Source organism: Amphibalanus amphitrite, unplaced genomic scaffold, assembly GCF_019059575.1.
Source record: "Amphibalanus amphitrite isolate SeventyFive unplaced genomic scaffold, NRLGWU_Aamphi_draft 000370F_arrow, whole genome shotgun sequence".
NCBI lineage: Eukaryota > Metazoa > Arthropoda > Thecostraca > Balanomorpha > Balanidae > Amphibalanus > Amphibalanus amphitrite.
Genome location: NW_024881864.1, coordinates 521860 through 539770, shown reverse-complemented (window position 1 = coordinate 539770; position 17911 = coordinate 521860). Strand labels below are relative to the sequence as shown.

At 54.6% G+C, this 17911-nt stretch overlaps 1 protein-coding gene across 1 annotated transcript in view; it reads left to right on the top strand.

The window, feature by feature from the left end:
• The window catches only part of LOC122389760 (protein O-mannosyl-transferase TMTC2-like), a 65994-nt gene that overhangs the window by 24441 nt on the left and 23642 nt on the right, over window positions 1–17911 (top strand). The window contains exon 2 of the mRNA XM_043382102.1: window positions 2532–3171. Within this exon, the coding sequence (XP_043238037.1) occupies window positions 2532–3171 (640 nt within the window). The remainder of the gene's footprint in view (window positions 1–2531; window positions 3172–17911) is intronic.

The following is a 17911-nucleotide window of genomic DNA, read 5'->3' as shown; positions in this document are numbered from 1 at the left end:
TCAGGAGCATTACTGCTATGATGGACAAACTCGAATGCTGAAACCGGATCCGCTTTTTACATTTGACTATGGGCCATTAAGTCCTCTAGGTCTATGTGTAACCTGTTTGAAGCATGAACCAATGAAAAAACGGGTTCAAGGCCATTGGTAATTACCTGGACGTTAATAGCTTTTAAATCAATATTTTAAATCAGTTAGTATCTTGTCAAATTATGTGGTTACTTGTGCGTGTAAAGAAAAGAAAACTTAAAGGTTCTTGCCTCGGCATCAACTGTTTTTATTCAAAGCAGCCTTTCGTCTACCTCCGATACCGAGTGCAAAGTCTACAAACCCGATGCCTAATCACCGTGACCCACACATTGCTCGGGTTCCATCCCATTGACATCACACCGGATGTGACCTCGACCCGGCGCCGGACCGTTTGGTCTGCTGACTGCTCTCCTCCGCTGGCTGGCCGGCGTGCCGAGCGGAGCCAGTCTGTCTCCTGACTAGCGTGACGGTGTCTCCTGCTCCACCTGAAAGCGTCTCTTACCCCCTCCTGCCCCGTCTAACCGCTGACTCCTGCTCCATCTGACCTCGTCTCCCACCCCATCTGACCTCATCTCTTGCTCCACCTGAACGCATCTCCTGCCCGTCTAACCGCTGTCTCCTGCTCCAGCTGACGGCGGCTCCTGCCCGTCTCCCGTCCATCTCTTGCCCGTCTGTCGGCGGCGGCTCGCCCCATTTCCGTCCGTCAGGTCGGCACGCTGCCGTCGGTCACTCACTCCTCAAACCGGAGTGAGTTGCAGGAACGGCAGCGGCCGGCCGGCCGGCGGGCCATTTGATGTGGTGGATGACCGGGCCCGGTTCGCGCCGTGCAACGGGCCAGGCCGCCGCCGCCGCTGCCGCCCTGTGGTAGGGAGACGGACATGGCAGCAGCGGGAGGAGGGATGGACGGAAACTACGGCCGACGCACAATGACAGGGTGGTGCTCAGAGAGCATCACTCCAACGCCGCGGACACTGATGATATTCAATTAATGAATTTCCAGTCGTCAGACCGTCACTTTTCCTGACATTTCGGCAAAGGAATATTTAAGACGTTTCTGCACTTCAACCATGCAATTGCCCTTTGTCTATTTCCGGGAAGGCGTCCCTCCCACCGTGCAGTCGCTGCTGCTGGTCATTGCGCTCTGGACCCCGGCGCGGCCCGTTTCATGTCGCCGGCCGTCGGGGGCGGCGTGCACGCCGGTGCCGCTGCGTGCGTCGGCCCGAACCGTGCCAAATGCGTCACGAATGCCGCCACCGCCGACAAATGAGAAAGCCTCGTTTATGGCGGCGGTGTCGGTGCGGCCCGGCCCCTGCCGCGACATTCTGGCCGGTTTACGACTCGTTTGCATCCAGGAATCGCTGGCACCGGTCACGGGGCCCGCCCTCCACACCCACGGCAGAATGTGCCGCCTGGAACCGGCCGCAGGCTCGTTCTCATCCCGCTTCTGCGCCACCGCCGCCACTGCCGCGTCACCAATGTCTATGCAGCGCGGACGGCGCCGGCCGGTGCGCTCTGCTATTAGGCTAGCGAGCGGTGCAATTAGGGAGGCCGGAGACGCCCGGCGGCCCGGCGGTCAATTATTCTCCGATCTGGCGGCGGCGGCGCGTCTCGGCGCGTCTGCCGGCCGCGCGGCGGTGACAGGCAGGCCGGCCGGCTGCGCTGGCTGGCGACCTTCGTGCGCCAACCGCCCGGCCGGCCGGCCCGGCTCGGCGGCCGTGTTTGGATGTGGTGTCGCGATAAGTCGGCTGCCAGGCCTCACCTGCGCGCCGGCCGGCCTGGCCCGATTGTGTCGCTAGTTGTGGAGGGCTGTTTGACGATCTGGGCCGTTCCAATCCGGAGGCGGTACAGCGGCTAGTTACAGCTGGGGTGGGGATTGATTGACTGTGAACCGACGGTAGCTAATTTATGATCTGGTTTCTTGCAACCTTGCAGAAATGGTAAATCAGAAAGGGTGTTTTACTTTCTCTTGTGAAATTCCTGCGGTCGCCGGTTTTGCTAACACTATTGATTGTCGTGATACGCGAGTCATGTTGGGCTCCGAAGCTACACGTTGCCTTCAATGGTAGCGTGCACGGTGTCTAAGCTTTGTAAAAGTAGATAACATGCTGCGATATTGGCTAACTGGATTTAACCTCTTTAGGAAAACGTCGAACAACACAATCGAAATTCTTTTCTTCTGAATCCTTTCTCAAACTCTGCAGCAGGTTTCAAAACCAATGTCATACGGTGGCGCTCATCAATTCTCCAACATCCGACTAAGATGACAAATACGGCGGTGATGATCTAACCTTTGCCTCCCTAAACTGACGTCCCGATTCGATGAATTTTAATAGGCGTCCTGTTTAGAATTTCAGCGGCGCGCGGGCTATCGGCGCGGCTGTGCAGGCGGCGGCGGCCGGCCGGGGCGGCGGGCCCGTGTTTTGACACGTGTCGCGGCTACCAGCGAGCGGTGCGTCCCGTGGGCCGGCGCCTCTGACCGCCCTGTCCGTCTGTGTTCCCAGCCGAGCGATCAAGACCAACCCGGACATCCTGCCGAGCACGCCGCTCTCCAGCCTGCTGCGGGACGACTTCTGGGGCACGCCACTCAGCCACAGCGGCTCGCACAAGTCCTACCGGCCCATCACCGTGCTCAGCTTCCGGCTCAACTACCTGGCCGGCGGCCTCCACCCCTGGGGCTACCACCTGGTCAACGTGCTGCTGCACTGCCTGGCCTGCGGCCTGTTCGGCCAGCTGTGCGCGCAGCTGCTGGGCGCCGCCTCGCCGGCCGCCTGGCTCGGCTCGCTGCTGTTCGCCGTGCACCCCGTGCACACGGAGGCGGTGGCCGGCGTGGTCGGACGCGCCGACGTCGGCGCCGCCGTCTTCTTCCTGCTCAGCTTCTTCTCGTACAGCGCTTACCTGCGTCAGCGCGAGACGACGGACGCGCCGCGGCCGCTGCACAGAAACGGAAGTGCCGCCGGTCACCGCAGCGTGGCGCCACCGGCGCGGCGCGGCTGGCGCGCCCTGTTCGCGTGCTTTGTGTGCGCCGCGTGTGCAATGCTCACGAAAGAGCACGGGATCACAGTGCTGGGCACCTGCGTCGTCTATGACCTACTCGTGTTTCACAAGCTCACAGCCAAAGAACTGTCACACATTTTTAACGAGGTAAGTTGCATGAAAGGGCTGGTCTGTTTGTTGATTAAAAAATATCAAAGTGGAGATGTCCTCTTGAATTGTTTTCTTAGCAGATCACTCGTTCCATCGTTTCCATCCTCAATATACCCAATTTCTTCTCCTCCACGCCACAGTTCCTTCTTAGGGCTGGACAGGCAACTTTATCTGATGCGGGCGGCTCCCATTGGAGCACACCGCAGCTCCTAAAAGCCCGCGCCCCGTAGGGGGGGGGGCCGAAACAGCCCCCTGTCCTTTTCCGTCGATATCTCCTAAACGGCCGGAGATATCGCCACGAAATTTGCAGGACCCCTCCGGGCATCAATTTTACACATTGTGACCAAAATGTTTTTTTCAGAGGCTATGATAGGTTGGCCACAAATGACGTCAGAATGACATCATGTTCTGTCATTTTCGACCGGAAAAAGACCTTCGCGAGAAGACCTATCAGGCCTACAGCTTTGAAGATACAGAAAAATGATCAAGACATAAAATGTGTAGAATTAACAGGGCTACAAAACTGTTATCTCAGATTTTTGAAATTTTTGAGTTTTGACCCCCAAAAATAAAAAAAGCATTATTTGGATATATTAGCCAAAAAATCCAAAAAGTTTTTTGAGTTTCGAAAAAACGGAATATATGTGATAGTACCTACCGTCGTCTATCTACATACCAAATTTCAGATCGATACCTCGTTTTTTGGCCAAGTTATAGCGAAAAATCTGTTCAAAAATGATGACGTCAAATTTTCAAACTCAATTTGTGGCAATTCTAGACCTCGTAGAGCAAAACAAAGACCACCATTAGACTCCCCGTGACGAGCTGCATCGAATCATTACCCATTTTATGCAAAAATATTAACTTTGAAATTTGACCTAATTTGACCTGACCTTGACCTGACCTTGACCAAAACGTGACCTAGGCTGGCCCCAAAGGCTGCCTGACCCACATAATCGCATTTGTCATGTAAAATGGACCATAAAACAAGTATCACACGATACTTTTATATTGTGACCCCCGGTGACCTGACCTCGCTGTGACCTGACCTGGTATCAGTGACCTCAGATAGCAAACTATGTGTTTGACGAACAATGTACCATCGATGGTTTTCAATAAATTACCAATTTACTCGATCTCACAACACATTTCTTGAAATACCTGTTCACGGTGAAAATCCGACTTTTGACCTGACCTGTGACGTAATCGGCTTGACCTAGGTCACAAGGTAGTTCCCGGATGGGGCTATCAAACGCCGTTTGAATTTTGAAAATCGGCCGGTAAATTTCCGAGATCTTAGGGGGGGCCCCCCCTACGGGTGGTAGGGTCCGCCGATAGCCCTACGGGGCGCGGGCTAAGGGAGCCCACCCGTAGCCGGGTGCAGTGAGTGCTTGTGAGGGCTGGTCGGCCTGTCCTAACGGACGGGCTTAGCCGCGGCGACTTACTAGGGTGCCTGTCCAGACCAATATCTCCCCCTTATTCCTATCATTCTTTTAGCTCTACAATGGTGTCAATGGACCGAAAGGGCCTACTCAACAAAACAAACAAAAAATGGTATCAGATAAATTATGCATGACGCCAAAACACCAATCATGTTTGTGTGTTTACACGATCATAAACAGGAAGGTCGAATTAGCTGGCTGCTGGCAAATACCTATTCATTAGCCCTCTCACTTATGGGGGGGGGGGGGGGTCAACGGATCCGATCCCCCGGCCCCCTCGGTTTTTGCGAACAACTCGCGCAAAAAGCAGCCGATTGCGACGAACCTTTTGTTAGCCTGGAGTTAATCAATTGTACACCTACCTTGAAAATGTCATGACCTTCACCCAAATGATCTTTGATCTGTGACCTATTTCTCGAGACTATGTTTGGCCGGAATTGCGATTCGGCATATGTCGGCTCACATTATCCGTGCGTTTGCAGTCTTTTTGTGGTTTTAAATGTCTCGCCGGCCGAGGGGGGGGGGGCTGGTGCCCCCTCCCCATCGGGTTTTTTCGCGATAGCTCTGAACACGCTAGCGATAGAGAGCTGAAACTTGGCATACCTGGCCTTTGATTCAAGGCGAATTGTTTGATTCGAACTGCATTTTCGGGTCAGGTCAGGTCACTGACCTATGGGCTATGACGTCATAAGTGAACCTCTGCACGGTCTTCAGATGTCGCTTAACTTCGCAACGCCCTCACTGCCAGAGGAGCTTTCACAGGGAAATGAAACTAGCAGGATCTAGTATCCATTACGAGTCTCACAACTTTTATAACTTTTATATCTCGGATTTTTCCTAAAGGTCATATGAGGTCAGGTCATTTTCGTGACCTCACCATTACCTATAAGTCAATGGGGAAAAATGAAAATTGCTATTCTGGCACCGGGAACGTTCTCCAATTATTTGAAGCACACAAAATCGTGATTTGTTGTACTCCTTGCAAGGGCAGATGCGTCACTCGCAATACTGACCTTGCGTTTTTTCCATTCCATTCCAGAATGTTTATTGCGCATCGACAACCTATAAGTAAACGTCATTTAAACGTCAAACGTTACGTCATTTATGACGTCATTAGGGTCATATTAGTTTTTCGTCAATAACTCCGGATCAAATTGAGCTAGCGAGTCAGGAATGCCACCAATGGACTCAGGAAAACCTGCCGAATCGAATGATATGCGACATGACCTCATTCGACCAGCTTCGTGACCTGGGGGCTCTGACCTGACCTAGTGACCCGAGTTCAACACCTGAAGGTGACCTCACCCGATCAAAAAGTATACCATTTGACGTGCCTGAGCAAGGCAAACACGGTGATGCCAAAATTGTGTCGCTGCGACCATTTTTTGCGAAGTTATTTATCGAAAACTGAACCCGTGCCTTGGGCCATTTGACCTGACCTCAGAGGTCACCGGCTGCCCTGAGACCTTAAAATTGGGTACCAGTCGCTGCGTCTCGTAACGGCGCACACGCTTGTTTTCCTGAGACGTTCTAGCTCCATCAGGGGCTAAATGGCGAGGGGGCCGGGTACCAACCGCCCCCCCCCCTCGGCCGGCTCGTATGTAAAAAAGAAAACCAATAGGTCCGGCGAGGGTTTGGGTTTGTTCGTTTGTCGTGTTTTCATGATAAGGGCATGGTCAATGGACACTGGACAGGGTATAGCACGTTCTTCGCGCTACTCTCAACGAGAGCTTTTAGCACTAAAGAATGAGGTGATAGCTATTGAACACAAAGTTTCGGTTAATATTAATATGAACGTGTACATAGATCGGTAAGGATTTTACATACATATAGTATAACTCAGACGTAACATGATTCATGACTGCACACTACGCACTACGCAGTGCACATACTCAGGCTTGTTTTTCAATAGAAAAAACACAATTCTAACGAATAGTGTTTGAACTATTGAACGCAAACATTCGATTACATGGCTATATTTGCCTTTGACGCTGTTATGTACCATATGATAGGTTTTTGGAGCCTGACTCGGTTTTTATTGTAGTGGTTATGTCGGCGTGAGATTCTTTAATAACAGATCGAAAACTGAATCAGTAGTTGAGGCTGTTCCGTGACCGTCTACCATGCAGCCCAGGCTGGTTTTCCTCGTTTTCGGACGACGTGCTCTTGTAGGACCAACTTCAGATATTTAGACATCGTGTTTCCCGGAGGCAGGCACTCATATTTCAATGAAAATGATCTGCCCCTGAAGCATTATGATATATCATTATTTCTTCAAAGTATTGCTGTTCCTTAGCTGTGTCAAACCTGGTTTCCGCTTGCCAACCCATGCGATGGGGGATTGGCTCATGAAAATAACATCTTTGTTTTGGTTTGCGGGCTGATTCCAGAAACTCATATCCAGTTTCCATATTTTGCTTTCGGTATGTTTTGTGAGTCGCGCTATCATAGAGACATCAAAATAACAGTGTCATTTTTCTGCACAAAAATGTCATTTAAATGTCGCTGTTATAGTGCCGGGAGACTGGAAATCTTATAGCTGCAATGCTGGCTGTACGCATATGACGCCCGTATTTGGAAAACTCTGCTGCACCAATCCGTCTCGGGTGATGGCATTGCCACGTTTGATAGTGCCAAGTTTGACACCATTTCGCAGTTAACGTCAATCACCAGGAACAGTAACTGCCATCGAAGTCGCGCAAATCTGAGCTGGCTTGCCTGCATCAGTCATGTAGCGGCTTTGATTGCCAGCATCACACGCATAGAAAAGCGATGTTATTAGAAGTGCAGTGCTTCGGCACATGTGCGTTTTTATGGGCTAATATATCTTACCAGCGCTTTAGTAAGTGTCCAAAGGTTTACTTGTCCTAAGTGCTGAAGAAAAATGGCTTTCAAAATTCTGACAGCGCTTGACACCTTCATGACCACAAATGCCGCAAGATGATACGGTCAAAGCCTAGCGGTATGTGTTGTGAACAGCTTGGACTGCCGATTATACTTTGTCGTCCTACGTTTATCGGGTGATTAGGAAGTGTCTTGAAATTCAAAGCAGACTTTAGCGGCCTGTTGCCTGCATTGTGCTTGGGTACCGCTAAAAGCATGAATCAATGCAACTGTTTTACATCAAACAAGGCTCATTTTGCACACATGACATTTCAATCATTCGTCTCGTTATCGTCGATGCAAGGGTAGTTGTCAGCCGATCTGTTTTTTTTTGTGTGTTTTTTGTTTACACCTGCTATTAAAAAGCGATGACTTCGTGAGATGTAACGTTTTCAGAAGTGGGTCAGTGGCGTACAATGATAAGACAAAAACAGATCAGCAGTGAGATAGGAATGGATTCAGGTCACATGAGGTGGCATGGGTATATAGTTGATTGGACGGCTTCATTGCGTGTGTTGCTGCTCAGTTCACTCATTCAAGTGCATGAGAGGAGCTCTCATTGATAGCTCCGATAACTCTGATTGTTGGTGCTGTGCATATTGCAACGCACAGCATTGGAAAAATGATTTTTTTTTTGCGAACCATTACCTATCGTCATTTTTATGACATCTTCTAAGGGTAAATCGTCACGTTTGATATGCTTCACTTTCTCAATTTTCGGCTCCATGAGCTTTGGTAGCAAGTATTATAAGGAAAATCTTCCTCAGGATCATGGGCTGCTTGGTCAATGAGTACAAGTCAGATTCATTTTCGTAGAAACTAGTAGTCGCTGGTTACATGCTTGTTTGACGAATTAGTCACAGACTCACACTAGTGAGAGAGAGAGAGACGTTTTGCTTTTTTGTATGTATTCGAAAAACGGCCAATATAGCAAGTAACTAGAAATGAAAAGAAGGTGAGAAGCCAAAAGCTAAACGCTACAAACATGCTCTTTTTGGCAATGAAATGGATCCTGTCGGTTTGCTGCAATAATCTCTCTCTCTCGGACACTGGAGTCGGCCCCTGTATAGGTGTGTGGTGGCGCGCTGCTGTCGGCAGGCGGGACGGGATTCCCTGATCCCGGCTCGGCGGCGGCAGTGATGCCGAGCTCAGCCGGTCCGGCGTGCGACCGTTTCACACCTGGTCGACACGCCGCACCGGCCGGTCGGTCGGGGCGGCCGCGCCGACCCGGCCCGTTCCCAGGGCCCGGCCGGCGGGTCACACGTGCGGGGCATGGGTCGCCGCGCCGGGCGGGAACGGGGCCTTCTCAGAACGTGACACTGCACCGAGCCGGGTGCTGTTGAGACGGCCTGCAGTGGTTGCCGCCGCCGCCGTGAACTCACCCTAGCCACCGCCGCCGCTGCCGCCAGTGCGGTGTGCTGGTTTCAGCGCCGTGCCAGTTGATACCATCTAGGCGCGCACGAGGCGCCCCTGTCCGGCGGGGACATGCACGCTCGGCGCTGTCACCGCTGCACACGTCAGCGCTCCGGCTCGTCAGGGGCGGACGCGTTATCTGCCGATCGGTCCGGCCACAGAAGGCGGCGGTTCGACGAACACGCCTCGCCGCAGCCGGGACGGCGCCCACGGCCAGACGGACGGTCGCCGAGACAATGAGACGAGATGGATCTGTGGGAGATCGCTCTGGTTTGAGAGATCTGATGCTCTGTGATTCTGCACTTGACACTTGATACACGAGGTGTGTTTCATTATTTAAAATGACCAGCTTTGTGACCAGGGGCGGTCGCAGACTTGGAGTTTGGGGGGGGGGCAACTTGGCAAAGGGGCCCCTGCGCTGACCGGGGGGCCCGGTGCTAGCTTAAAGGTTAAAGGGGCCCACGGGCGTAGTGCACGGGTGCAGAAATCCAGGCCATGGCCGGTGAAGCGGGGGGGGGGGGGGGGTAGGGAGCGGCACCCGAGCGGAGGCTCATTGAGAGCTTTGAGGGTGCACCATGGCGAAAAGGTACCGAAAAGTGCATTTTGAAGCATTGATTATGTCAATAATTCACGCAACTCTGATTGGACTACCGCAAAAGTAAAGGCGGCTAACTTTGCCATTTTCTTTGCAAAAAAAAACTTTGCCATTTTTAAAGATCATCGTGCTAAAACTTTTAACAGTGGGTCATGGGTGTCTGTTCACTGTTCAATCACATGTGTTCCGACTTCCGTTTAATCTTTTTTTTTACTTGAGCACAAATGCAAATTTTGAAGACCATTACAGTAGCAAATGCTTCGAAAGACGGATAGTGGGCAAAATATCCTGAATTTGTCGTGCTGCATGGAAAGTAGTGTTGCTGAGGAAAGGGGGTTTGTTCCAGATTTTTGTGGATGCAGAATACATTGTCTGCACTCACTGCAGAATTATTGTTGGTGCAACTGCGCCCACTGCACCCATGGTTCCTACACTTATGGGCCCATCGATAGCGCTTCGGCGATACCTATCGCCTAGAGGCTGCAATGGGGCCCTTAGAGTACGGTGTCAGACCCCCAGAGGCCGGCGTTGGACCCAAGGGTCAGCGAAGGGCCTCAAAGGCCCCAGGTAGGGCCCCAGAGGCTGATGTGGGCCTTCATAAGCAAGTGCGTGACGCCCAAAGGTAAGGCTTGAGCCCCCAGAGAACATAATAGGGCCATCAGTGGCCGGTGTAGAGACCTCATAGGCCAGTTTGCGAGCCCCTCAGAGGCTAGTATGGGGCCTCAGGTGTCGCTATGAGGCACTTAAAGACCGGTATGGGTCCTCAGAAGCCGGCATCGATCCTTCAGAAGCCAGTACGGGGCCCTCAGAGGTACATAAGGGCAGTTTCGGTCCCAGAGACAGAAATGGGACCATCAGAGGCCGGTGTGGGTCGTGGGACCTTTAGAGGCTGGTTTGGGCTCTTAGGGGCCAGTTTAGAGCCCTCAGAGACCAGTACAGGGCCTGCAAAGGGCAGTTTGAGACCATCAGAGACCGAATTGGGCACTCAGAGGCTAATATGGGTCCTTACAGCCTACAGGCCAGCATGGAGCCCTCAGAGGTTAGGGTGGGGCCCTAAAAGACCGACATGGGCCGGCGTTGGACCCCAGAGGCCAGAAGAGGGCCCTCAAAGGCCAAGATGGGCCCTCAGACTAGGCCGATGCGGGCCCTTAGAGGCCGGCATCAGGTCTTCAGAAGCCCGTGCGGGGCCCTCAGAGGCTAAGGTGGGTCCTTACAGGCCAGCACGGGCCCTCAGAGGTCAGTGTGGGGCCCTAAAAGACCGGCATGGGCCGGCGTTGGACCCCAGAGGCCAACAGAAGGCCCTCAAAGGCCAAGATGGGCCCGCAGAAGCCGATGCTGACCCTTAGAGGCCGGCATCGGGTCTTCAGAATCCAGTGTGGGGCCCATAGAGGCTAATGTGTATCCTTACAGGCCAGCATGGGCCCTCAGAGGTCAGTACGGGGCCCTAAAAGACCGGCATGGGCCGGCGTTGGACCCCAGAGGCCAGCGAAGGGCCCTCAAGGGCCCTCGGCCCAAGGCCGCGCGGCGGTTCATTTCGGTAGACGCGAAGTCGTTCCAGGACTTCGCGTCTACCGAAATGAACCGCCGCGCGGCCTTGGGCCGCGTCACAAAGATCCTGCGCAAGATGGAGGGTGCGGTGACGGACACCTGCCCCGGCCAGGCCATCAACGGGGACCGCGGCCAACTCGTCGCGGAGGACCGGGCCAAGGCCGAGGCGTTTGTCCGCACCTACGCAAACGTCAGCAGCCACACCCGTCACAGGAGGCGTGATCGATCAGTGAAGGCTGATCTGAGGGTGGTGAAGACGCGCCCCTGCTCATGTGCTGGACAGCGCGATGGTGCCTGCCAGCCCTTCTCCAGACAAGAGATGAGGACCCAGCTGAGCAAGCTGAAAATGAAGAAGGCTCCCGGCGCTGACGATGTATGTGCGGAACACCTCAAGCACCTCGGGCCGGTGGCCCAGGCCGCGCTACTGCACGTCATCAACAAGTCGTGGAGCTCCGCTGAAGTCCCCTCGGTATGGAGGAGAGCAATCATCATACCGATCCCTAAGGCCGGGAAGGACCCTCAAGAGGTCACTAGCTACCGTCCGATATCGCTCACCAGCCACGTCGCCAAGCTGATGGAGCGGATGGTGGCAGCTAGGCTCACGCACCTACTGGAGCGAGACAACATTATCCCCGCAGAGCAGGTCGGTTTTCGCCGCGGCCGCTCTGCAGAGGAGAACCTGGGACGACTCATACAAGAAGTCCAGGACGGGTGGAACCGGCCGCCACCGAAGGGACGCCCGTCTGACGGCAAGACCGCCGCCAGGTTCGTGTTGACGGCCTATGACTTCTCCCGCGCCTACGATGTAATTGACCATCAAATGCTGCGACTGAAGATGTCCCATCACCTTCCACGGTGCCTTGTCACGTGGATTCACCACTTCCTCCGAGACCGACGCGCCTGCGCGGAGGTCAATGGGTCACGGAGCCGGAACCGCCCATTCCGAGCTGGCCTGCCGCAGGGGTCCGTCCTCGCACCGACCCTGTTCACGCTGTGGTCGGCGGACCTCGTGGCGGCGCTGAAGCGGATCCCGGGCACCTCTGTCTTCCTGTACGCCGATGACACCGCAACACTGTGTTCCGGCGGTACGATAGCGGAAGCCAGGGACCGGGCTCAACAAGCGGCGGATGCCATAGCGAAATGGGCCCGCGACTGGAAGATGCGGCTGGCAGGAAGCAAGACGCAAGTTTTAGCCCTGTCGCAGCACTACGTCGACGCCCGGGACCTGTACATCCACGTAGACGGGGCACGAGTGGACGCTGGGAGACACCTTCACCTTCTCGGTGTAACCCTGGACCGGCAACTTCACATGGGCGAGCACTGCGCGCGCGTCCGGAAGAAGACCAAGCCGAGGATCGCACAGCTCCGTAAGATGACCGGGCGTTCCTGGGGTCTGCGGGAGCCACAGCTGCGAGTAGTAGCCAACGGCTACATCCGCGGTGCCCTGGAATACGCGGCGGCTGCATGGCTCCCTGCAGCGTCCGAGTCCCACGTAGAGCTACTGGAGATTGAGATGCGCGCCGCAGCCCGCGTTATCACCGGGTGCCCCGTGAGCACGCCGAGGGACCCGCTCCTCGCGGAAGCCGGTCTGGTTCCCGTGAGAGCACGCCGGGACCTGCTCGCTGCCAGACTGAGCTGTCTGGCAGCCTCACAAAGAAGCGGTGACCCACTGCGCGCGGTGGCCGAAGCAACGGCCCCACGGCGGCTCCGCACCACCACCGGCTGGCGCGACACGGGAGCGCGCGCCCTGGTGAGCGCGGGCGTGCGAGATGTACCTGTGGAGGAGCGCCTACACGTCACCATCCCGCCGTGGATCGATGACACCAGGGTCCAGTTTAGACTTGACATCGGCAACCACATCAGCCGCACAGCACCACCCGACGTCCGGCGGGAGAGAGCGGAGGAGCATCTGGCCACCCTCCCAGACGACGCCGTATGGGTGTGGAGCGACGGCTCGGCGGAGGGAGGTGTCTCAGCCGGAGGGAGTGGAGCGCTGATAATCCTCCCCTCAGGCGAGGAACACGAGCTCCGAGCCCCTGCGGGCAGGATATGCAGCAGCACCCGCGCCGAATTGGTGGCGATCCGCGGGGCACTGGAGATGCTGCTGCGGCTGGAGGGTGGCCTGGCGGAGAGCCCGGTCATCGTCTGCGCCGACTCGCAGGCGGCGCTCGCCACACTGGCGAGTGGGGCTGGGAGCCAGGCGACAGCACTCGGCGCCGCCGTATGGCGACTGCTCCTGGCGCTCACGGACGGAGGACGCCGAGTCTTCATGCAGTGGATCCCAGCGCACTGCGGAATACCCGGCAATGAGAGAGCGGACGTGCTGGCTAAAGAGGCATCCAGCCTGTCGCAAGACGCCGTCCCAACGGACGTCCGCTCGATGGTGAAGGCAGTCGGCCGCTCCGCCACCAAGGCATGGCGTCGCAGCTGGCCAGACAGCTTCTTCAAAACCATCATGGGAGACCGGATGCCGATGCCGGTGCTCCTGGAGTCTCGCGACGAGGCGGTCAACGTCCACCAGCTGCGGGCGGGACACTGGAGCCGCTCGCAGAGCTACCTTCACAGAATCGGACGCCGCCCCGAGCGCGACTGCCCACAGTGCAGTGATCTGGCCTGCCCGGCGGCGCGCTGCCTGGTGTGTCGCGAGGGCCCAGACACGCCGGAGCACGTGCTGCTGAGGTGCCCGTGCTTGGCTGGCGCGAGGCTCCGCCTACTCGGCAATATCAGACCGGACCCTACGCAGCTTCGGGACGGCGGGGCCGTGGCGGCCTTGAGCCGCGGCTACCTCAGTCACCAAGAGCCGTTTGGCTACGGTCGGCCGTGAGCCGACCCGGGGAGACCAACAACAACAACAACAACAAGGGCCCTCAAAGGCCAAGATGGGCCCTCAGACGCCGATGCGGGCCCTGAGCGGCCGGCACTGGCTCATCAGAATCCAGTGCGGGGGGCCCTCAGAGGCTAATGTGGGTCCTTACAGGCCAACATGGGCCCTTAGAGGTCAGTGTGGGGCCCTAAATGGCCGGCATGGGCCGGCGTTGGACCCCAGAGACCAGCGGAGGGCCCTCAAAGGCCAAGATGGGCCCCCAGAGGCCGATGCTGGCTCAACATCGGGTCTTCAGAATCCAGTGCGGGGCCCTCAGAGACACTTAAAGGCTAGTGTCGGGACTCGAGAGACAGAAATGATGCCACCAGAGGCCGGTGTGAGGCTCTCAGACGCCGGTTGGGCCCCTGAGGCCGGTTTAGGGGCCCTCAAAGGCCAGTGGAGGGCCCTCAGAGGTCAATACGGGTCCTCAGCGGTCAATGTGGACGCTTGACCGCCACTGAAGGGCCCTCAGAGGTCAATGTAGGACCCTCAAAGACTGGTATGGGAGCTGTTAATAGCTGGCGTGGGTTTCTCGAGCCTCGTGACAATCGAATACGGGCCAGGGCCCCATACGGCCATGGGGGCCCATTGGTTGTTTGGGGGGGCCAAATGATATGATGGCCCCCCCTGATTTGCCTTTGGGGGGGGGGCATGGCCCTGATGCCCCCCCCCCCTGCGACCGCCACTGTTTGTGACTGTCTGGTTTTATGACAGGATTTAATAGCACTGTTTCTGGTAGTCTATTTATGGGTCTACATTTGTTACATAAATGGGCGAGCACACAGCTGTCCATTCATACTTTTCTCGTTGACGCCGTTTAGTGTGGCCGTCCCACGGGCGCTAAGCGGACCTGTCGGACCAGTCGCCAGTGTAAGTCGTCCAGCGCGTGATAAGCAGCTCAGAGTTTCCGGAGAGCGGTGTCACGCGGGCGCCCGACACGTGATCCCGGTGGTCACCACCTGTCACTCAGTGGGCCAACACTTTACCCCACGCATTCCGCGCGACCCCCGGAGCCACTAATGACACCTGCTCCTTCCGTCGGCGCCCGCTACTTTGTCCAGCACTATGTGGCGTCTTTGTCCACCTCTGGCGATCCGTCAGCGGCTGATGACCCGCTGACGGCGGCTGATGACCCGCTGACAGCGGCCGGATCTCCCCCCGCCCGGTGCTGACAGATCGGTCGGCCGACGCCCCGGCGGCGCTAAGATGCCTCTCGTGTCGCGCCGATCAGCGGCGGCCCGCGCCGTGTTTTGCCGCGCTGCGTCACAGTTCGTCCGCCGGCGGCTCGGTGCACTGCACTGGTGACGGACGGCGCCGCGCCGCGGATCGGGTGCAGACAATGGGCCGGTCGGGCGGGCTGGTGACCCGACGGCAGGAGTCAGGTGGGGGCGACTGGACTGTTCGGTGTCCTGGCCTCAGGCCCGCCCCCGCCTTCCAACTTCCATGTCTGTTAAACCTACCAGGTACGATGCATGGAGCATCCATCATGCCATCATGGCGGGAAGCCACGACGGTGTTCCTTTTAGATCACGGTGCTTCTTCCACATTAGGGTGCTCCTTTCAGGCAAGGCGCCAATCCAGCAGTAGGAACACGCATAGGCATGTGCTTAATGGAGTCCGCACTAAAAGAATATTCGCCTGTTGATATGTTTAGGAAGGCGGAGGAAATATACGTGTGTGTGGACTAAGTTATGGTCGTATGTAGGTAGTACCTATGTACCCGTACCGGCTATATCGCAATATCAAATGTCGCTGGAGTTACATGGGCTACTGTTTGCTATGGTTGGATTGGATGCCCTTAAAATGCAGAGTTTAAACATTTCCTTTACAAGGTTTCTGTTTTAGCGACCCCTGTAACATTGCGGACTCTTCTGTTTTCGAACATTGACACAACATTGACACAACATTGTGAAAAACAGCGTAGGAAGAAGAGGCACGCTACATTGTTTAATGGCTTATTTACTCCAATCCCTTATATTCAGTGATAAGAACAACCTTACTTTCTTACGAAAAAGATAGATTTATTTGGGCCTATAGCGTTCGGAAATTCTGGCGTTATTTCGGTCACGCCGTCCGGCTGCCGACACGGGAGGTGTTTCAGGCGGTGTCGGCTGTCGCCCGGCGCGGCGGCGCCCCGTTAGAGTGCCCGCTGCTGGCACGGCTCACACCTCGGACAAGCTCCGCGCGACACGGCAGTGGCCAGAGATGACGTCAGACGGTGACCACACCGCCGCCGAGCTGCATCCACTAAGTGTTTATATGGGCGTGATGGCTTATCGTGGCTTGATTAGGCTAAATGACCTTTATTTTGCATCCATGATCGGGCATCTGATGCATACCAAACAGCGCGAAATATACTCGGTATTGCCGGGTTTGAACGGCACTCGTGCAAACTCCCCAGGGCACTTCGTTTTTGTCTCACTGCATTGGAAATTGACACATGCAATGGCTACAACATGGACGCAACAGCAAGTACATGGAAATACAGTAGGAAGTCATGCATATACGATGACTGCGTGATATTTATATGCTGGTCTCCAACGAGGCGTCGTCGCCAACCGTTTCCATCTTATTGATCTTAAGTGCACCTACATGGAAATAAGCTGCACATAAACTATCGCTACCGGACAGATGAAGTTAATTTTATGCACAAGATTGTTCGACTTTTGTTGTCACAAAGCTAATCGACGATTTACCATTAGCTCACATGCTGAAGTAAGGCAACTGTCCGGTGAATTGGAAATGAGCAGTAGGCAATTTGCATTTGGCTGAGAACCAAAACGTCCGCGAGAAACTTTGAAAATGGCGCAGAAGCTGCCTTCCTCCCCCCCCCTGCCGATCAGAGCGAACGCCTTCCCCGATATACGAGGGGGTATCGAAAAGTTCTGATCATCACATAGAAGATATAAAACGATTTTGATGATTTTTGCTTGGTATTATATTTGGTTCTTTAGAACAATGTTCCCGCAAAGAGAATCCTGAGAAGTGGTTTTATCTTATGTAGGAGAGACTTGGAAGTAAAAAAGATGAGTATTGGGCCCATTGAGGACCGAACCGTCATCCAACTAATGCATTTGAAACGGTATCACACTGAGAAATTACATCAAGAACGTGAAATTAGTTTATGGCGAGGAAAGCCCATCTCATGCACTTACCGAAAATGAAGAAATAATTTTCAACTTGGTTGCATGACCCTTGCAGGGGAGTCAAGACGTGAGTGACTACCAGTGACTGACAAGGTGGTGACTGTGATGGAAGTGGAGGACCTCATCCTTACAGATCGTTGTGTGACCTTTCAGATGATTGTGCAACAGAAAGGTCTCAATGCTGGCAGTGCCTGAAAATATTATCAGCGAAGAACTACAGACGATAAAAGAGGCAGCCCGCTTAGAAGTTCGTGTGTCTACTTTGTTCAAGAGAAAAATGCGTCTTGGCCTTTCGAAATGAAAACTAGGCCTTTTTTAAGAAATTGAAGACATCTTCGATCATTTGATGACTTGTGACGAATGCTGGGTCTATGTGCATGATCCAGAGACAAAAAGATGATCAAGAAGTTTAAGCACGGCACATCTGTCCTTCTTAAAAGGTGAAGATGCAGAAGCCGATATGGAAGGTCAATGCTATCAGTGTTCTGGATCTGGCGTAGGATAGTCATTACCGACTGTCTTGATGATGGTCGGCTAATGATAAGCAAGCACTACTGCACACTTTTGAAGAAGTTGCGAGATGGCCTCAAGCAGAATCGCCGCAAAAAAGCCCAAGAAAGATGCTTTATCCGCACCGACAGCGCCCCGCCCATTCGTCCTGAGCTGCGATTGAAGAAACAACATGATGTGGACATTAAATCCTACCGCATCTAAGAAATTCACATGACCGGGTATTAGCTGACTCTTGATTGTTACGGGAGATGAAGAATCCACAGTATGGCTGGTGATTTAAGGACAGAAATGACGTCATTGATGACGTGGAGCAGTGATTTACGGGACAATGCGA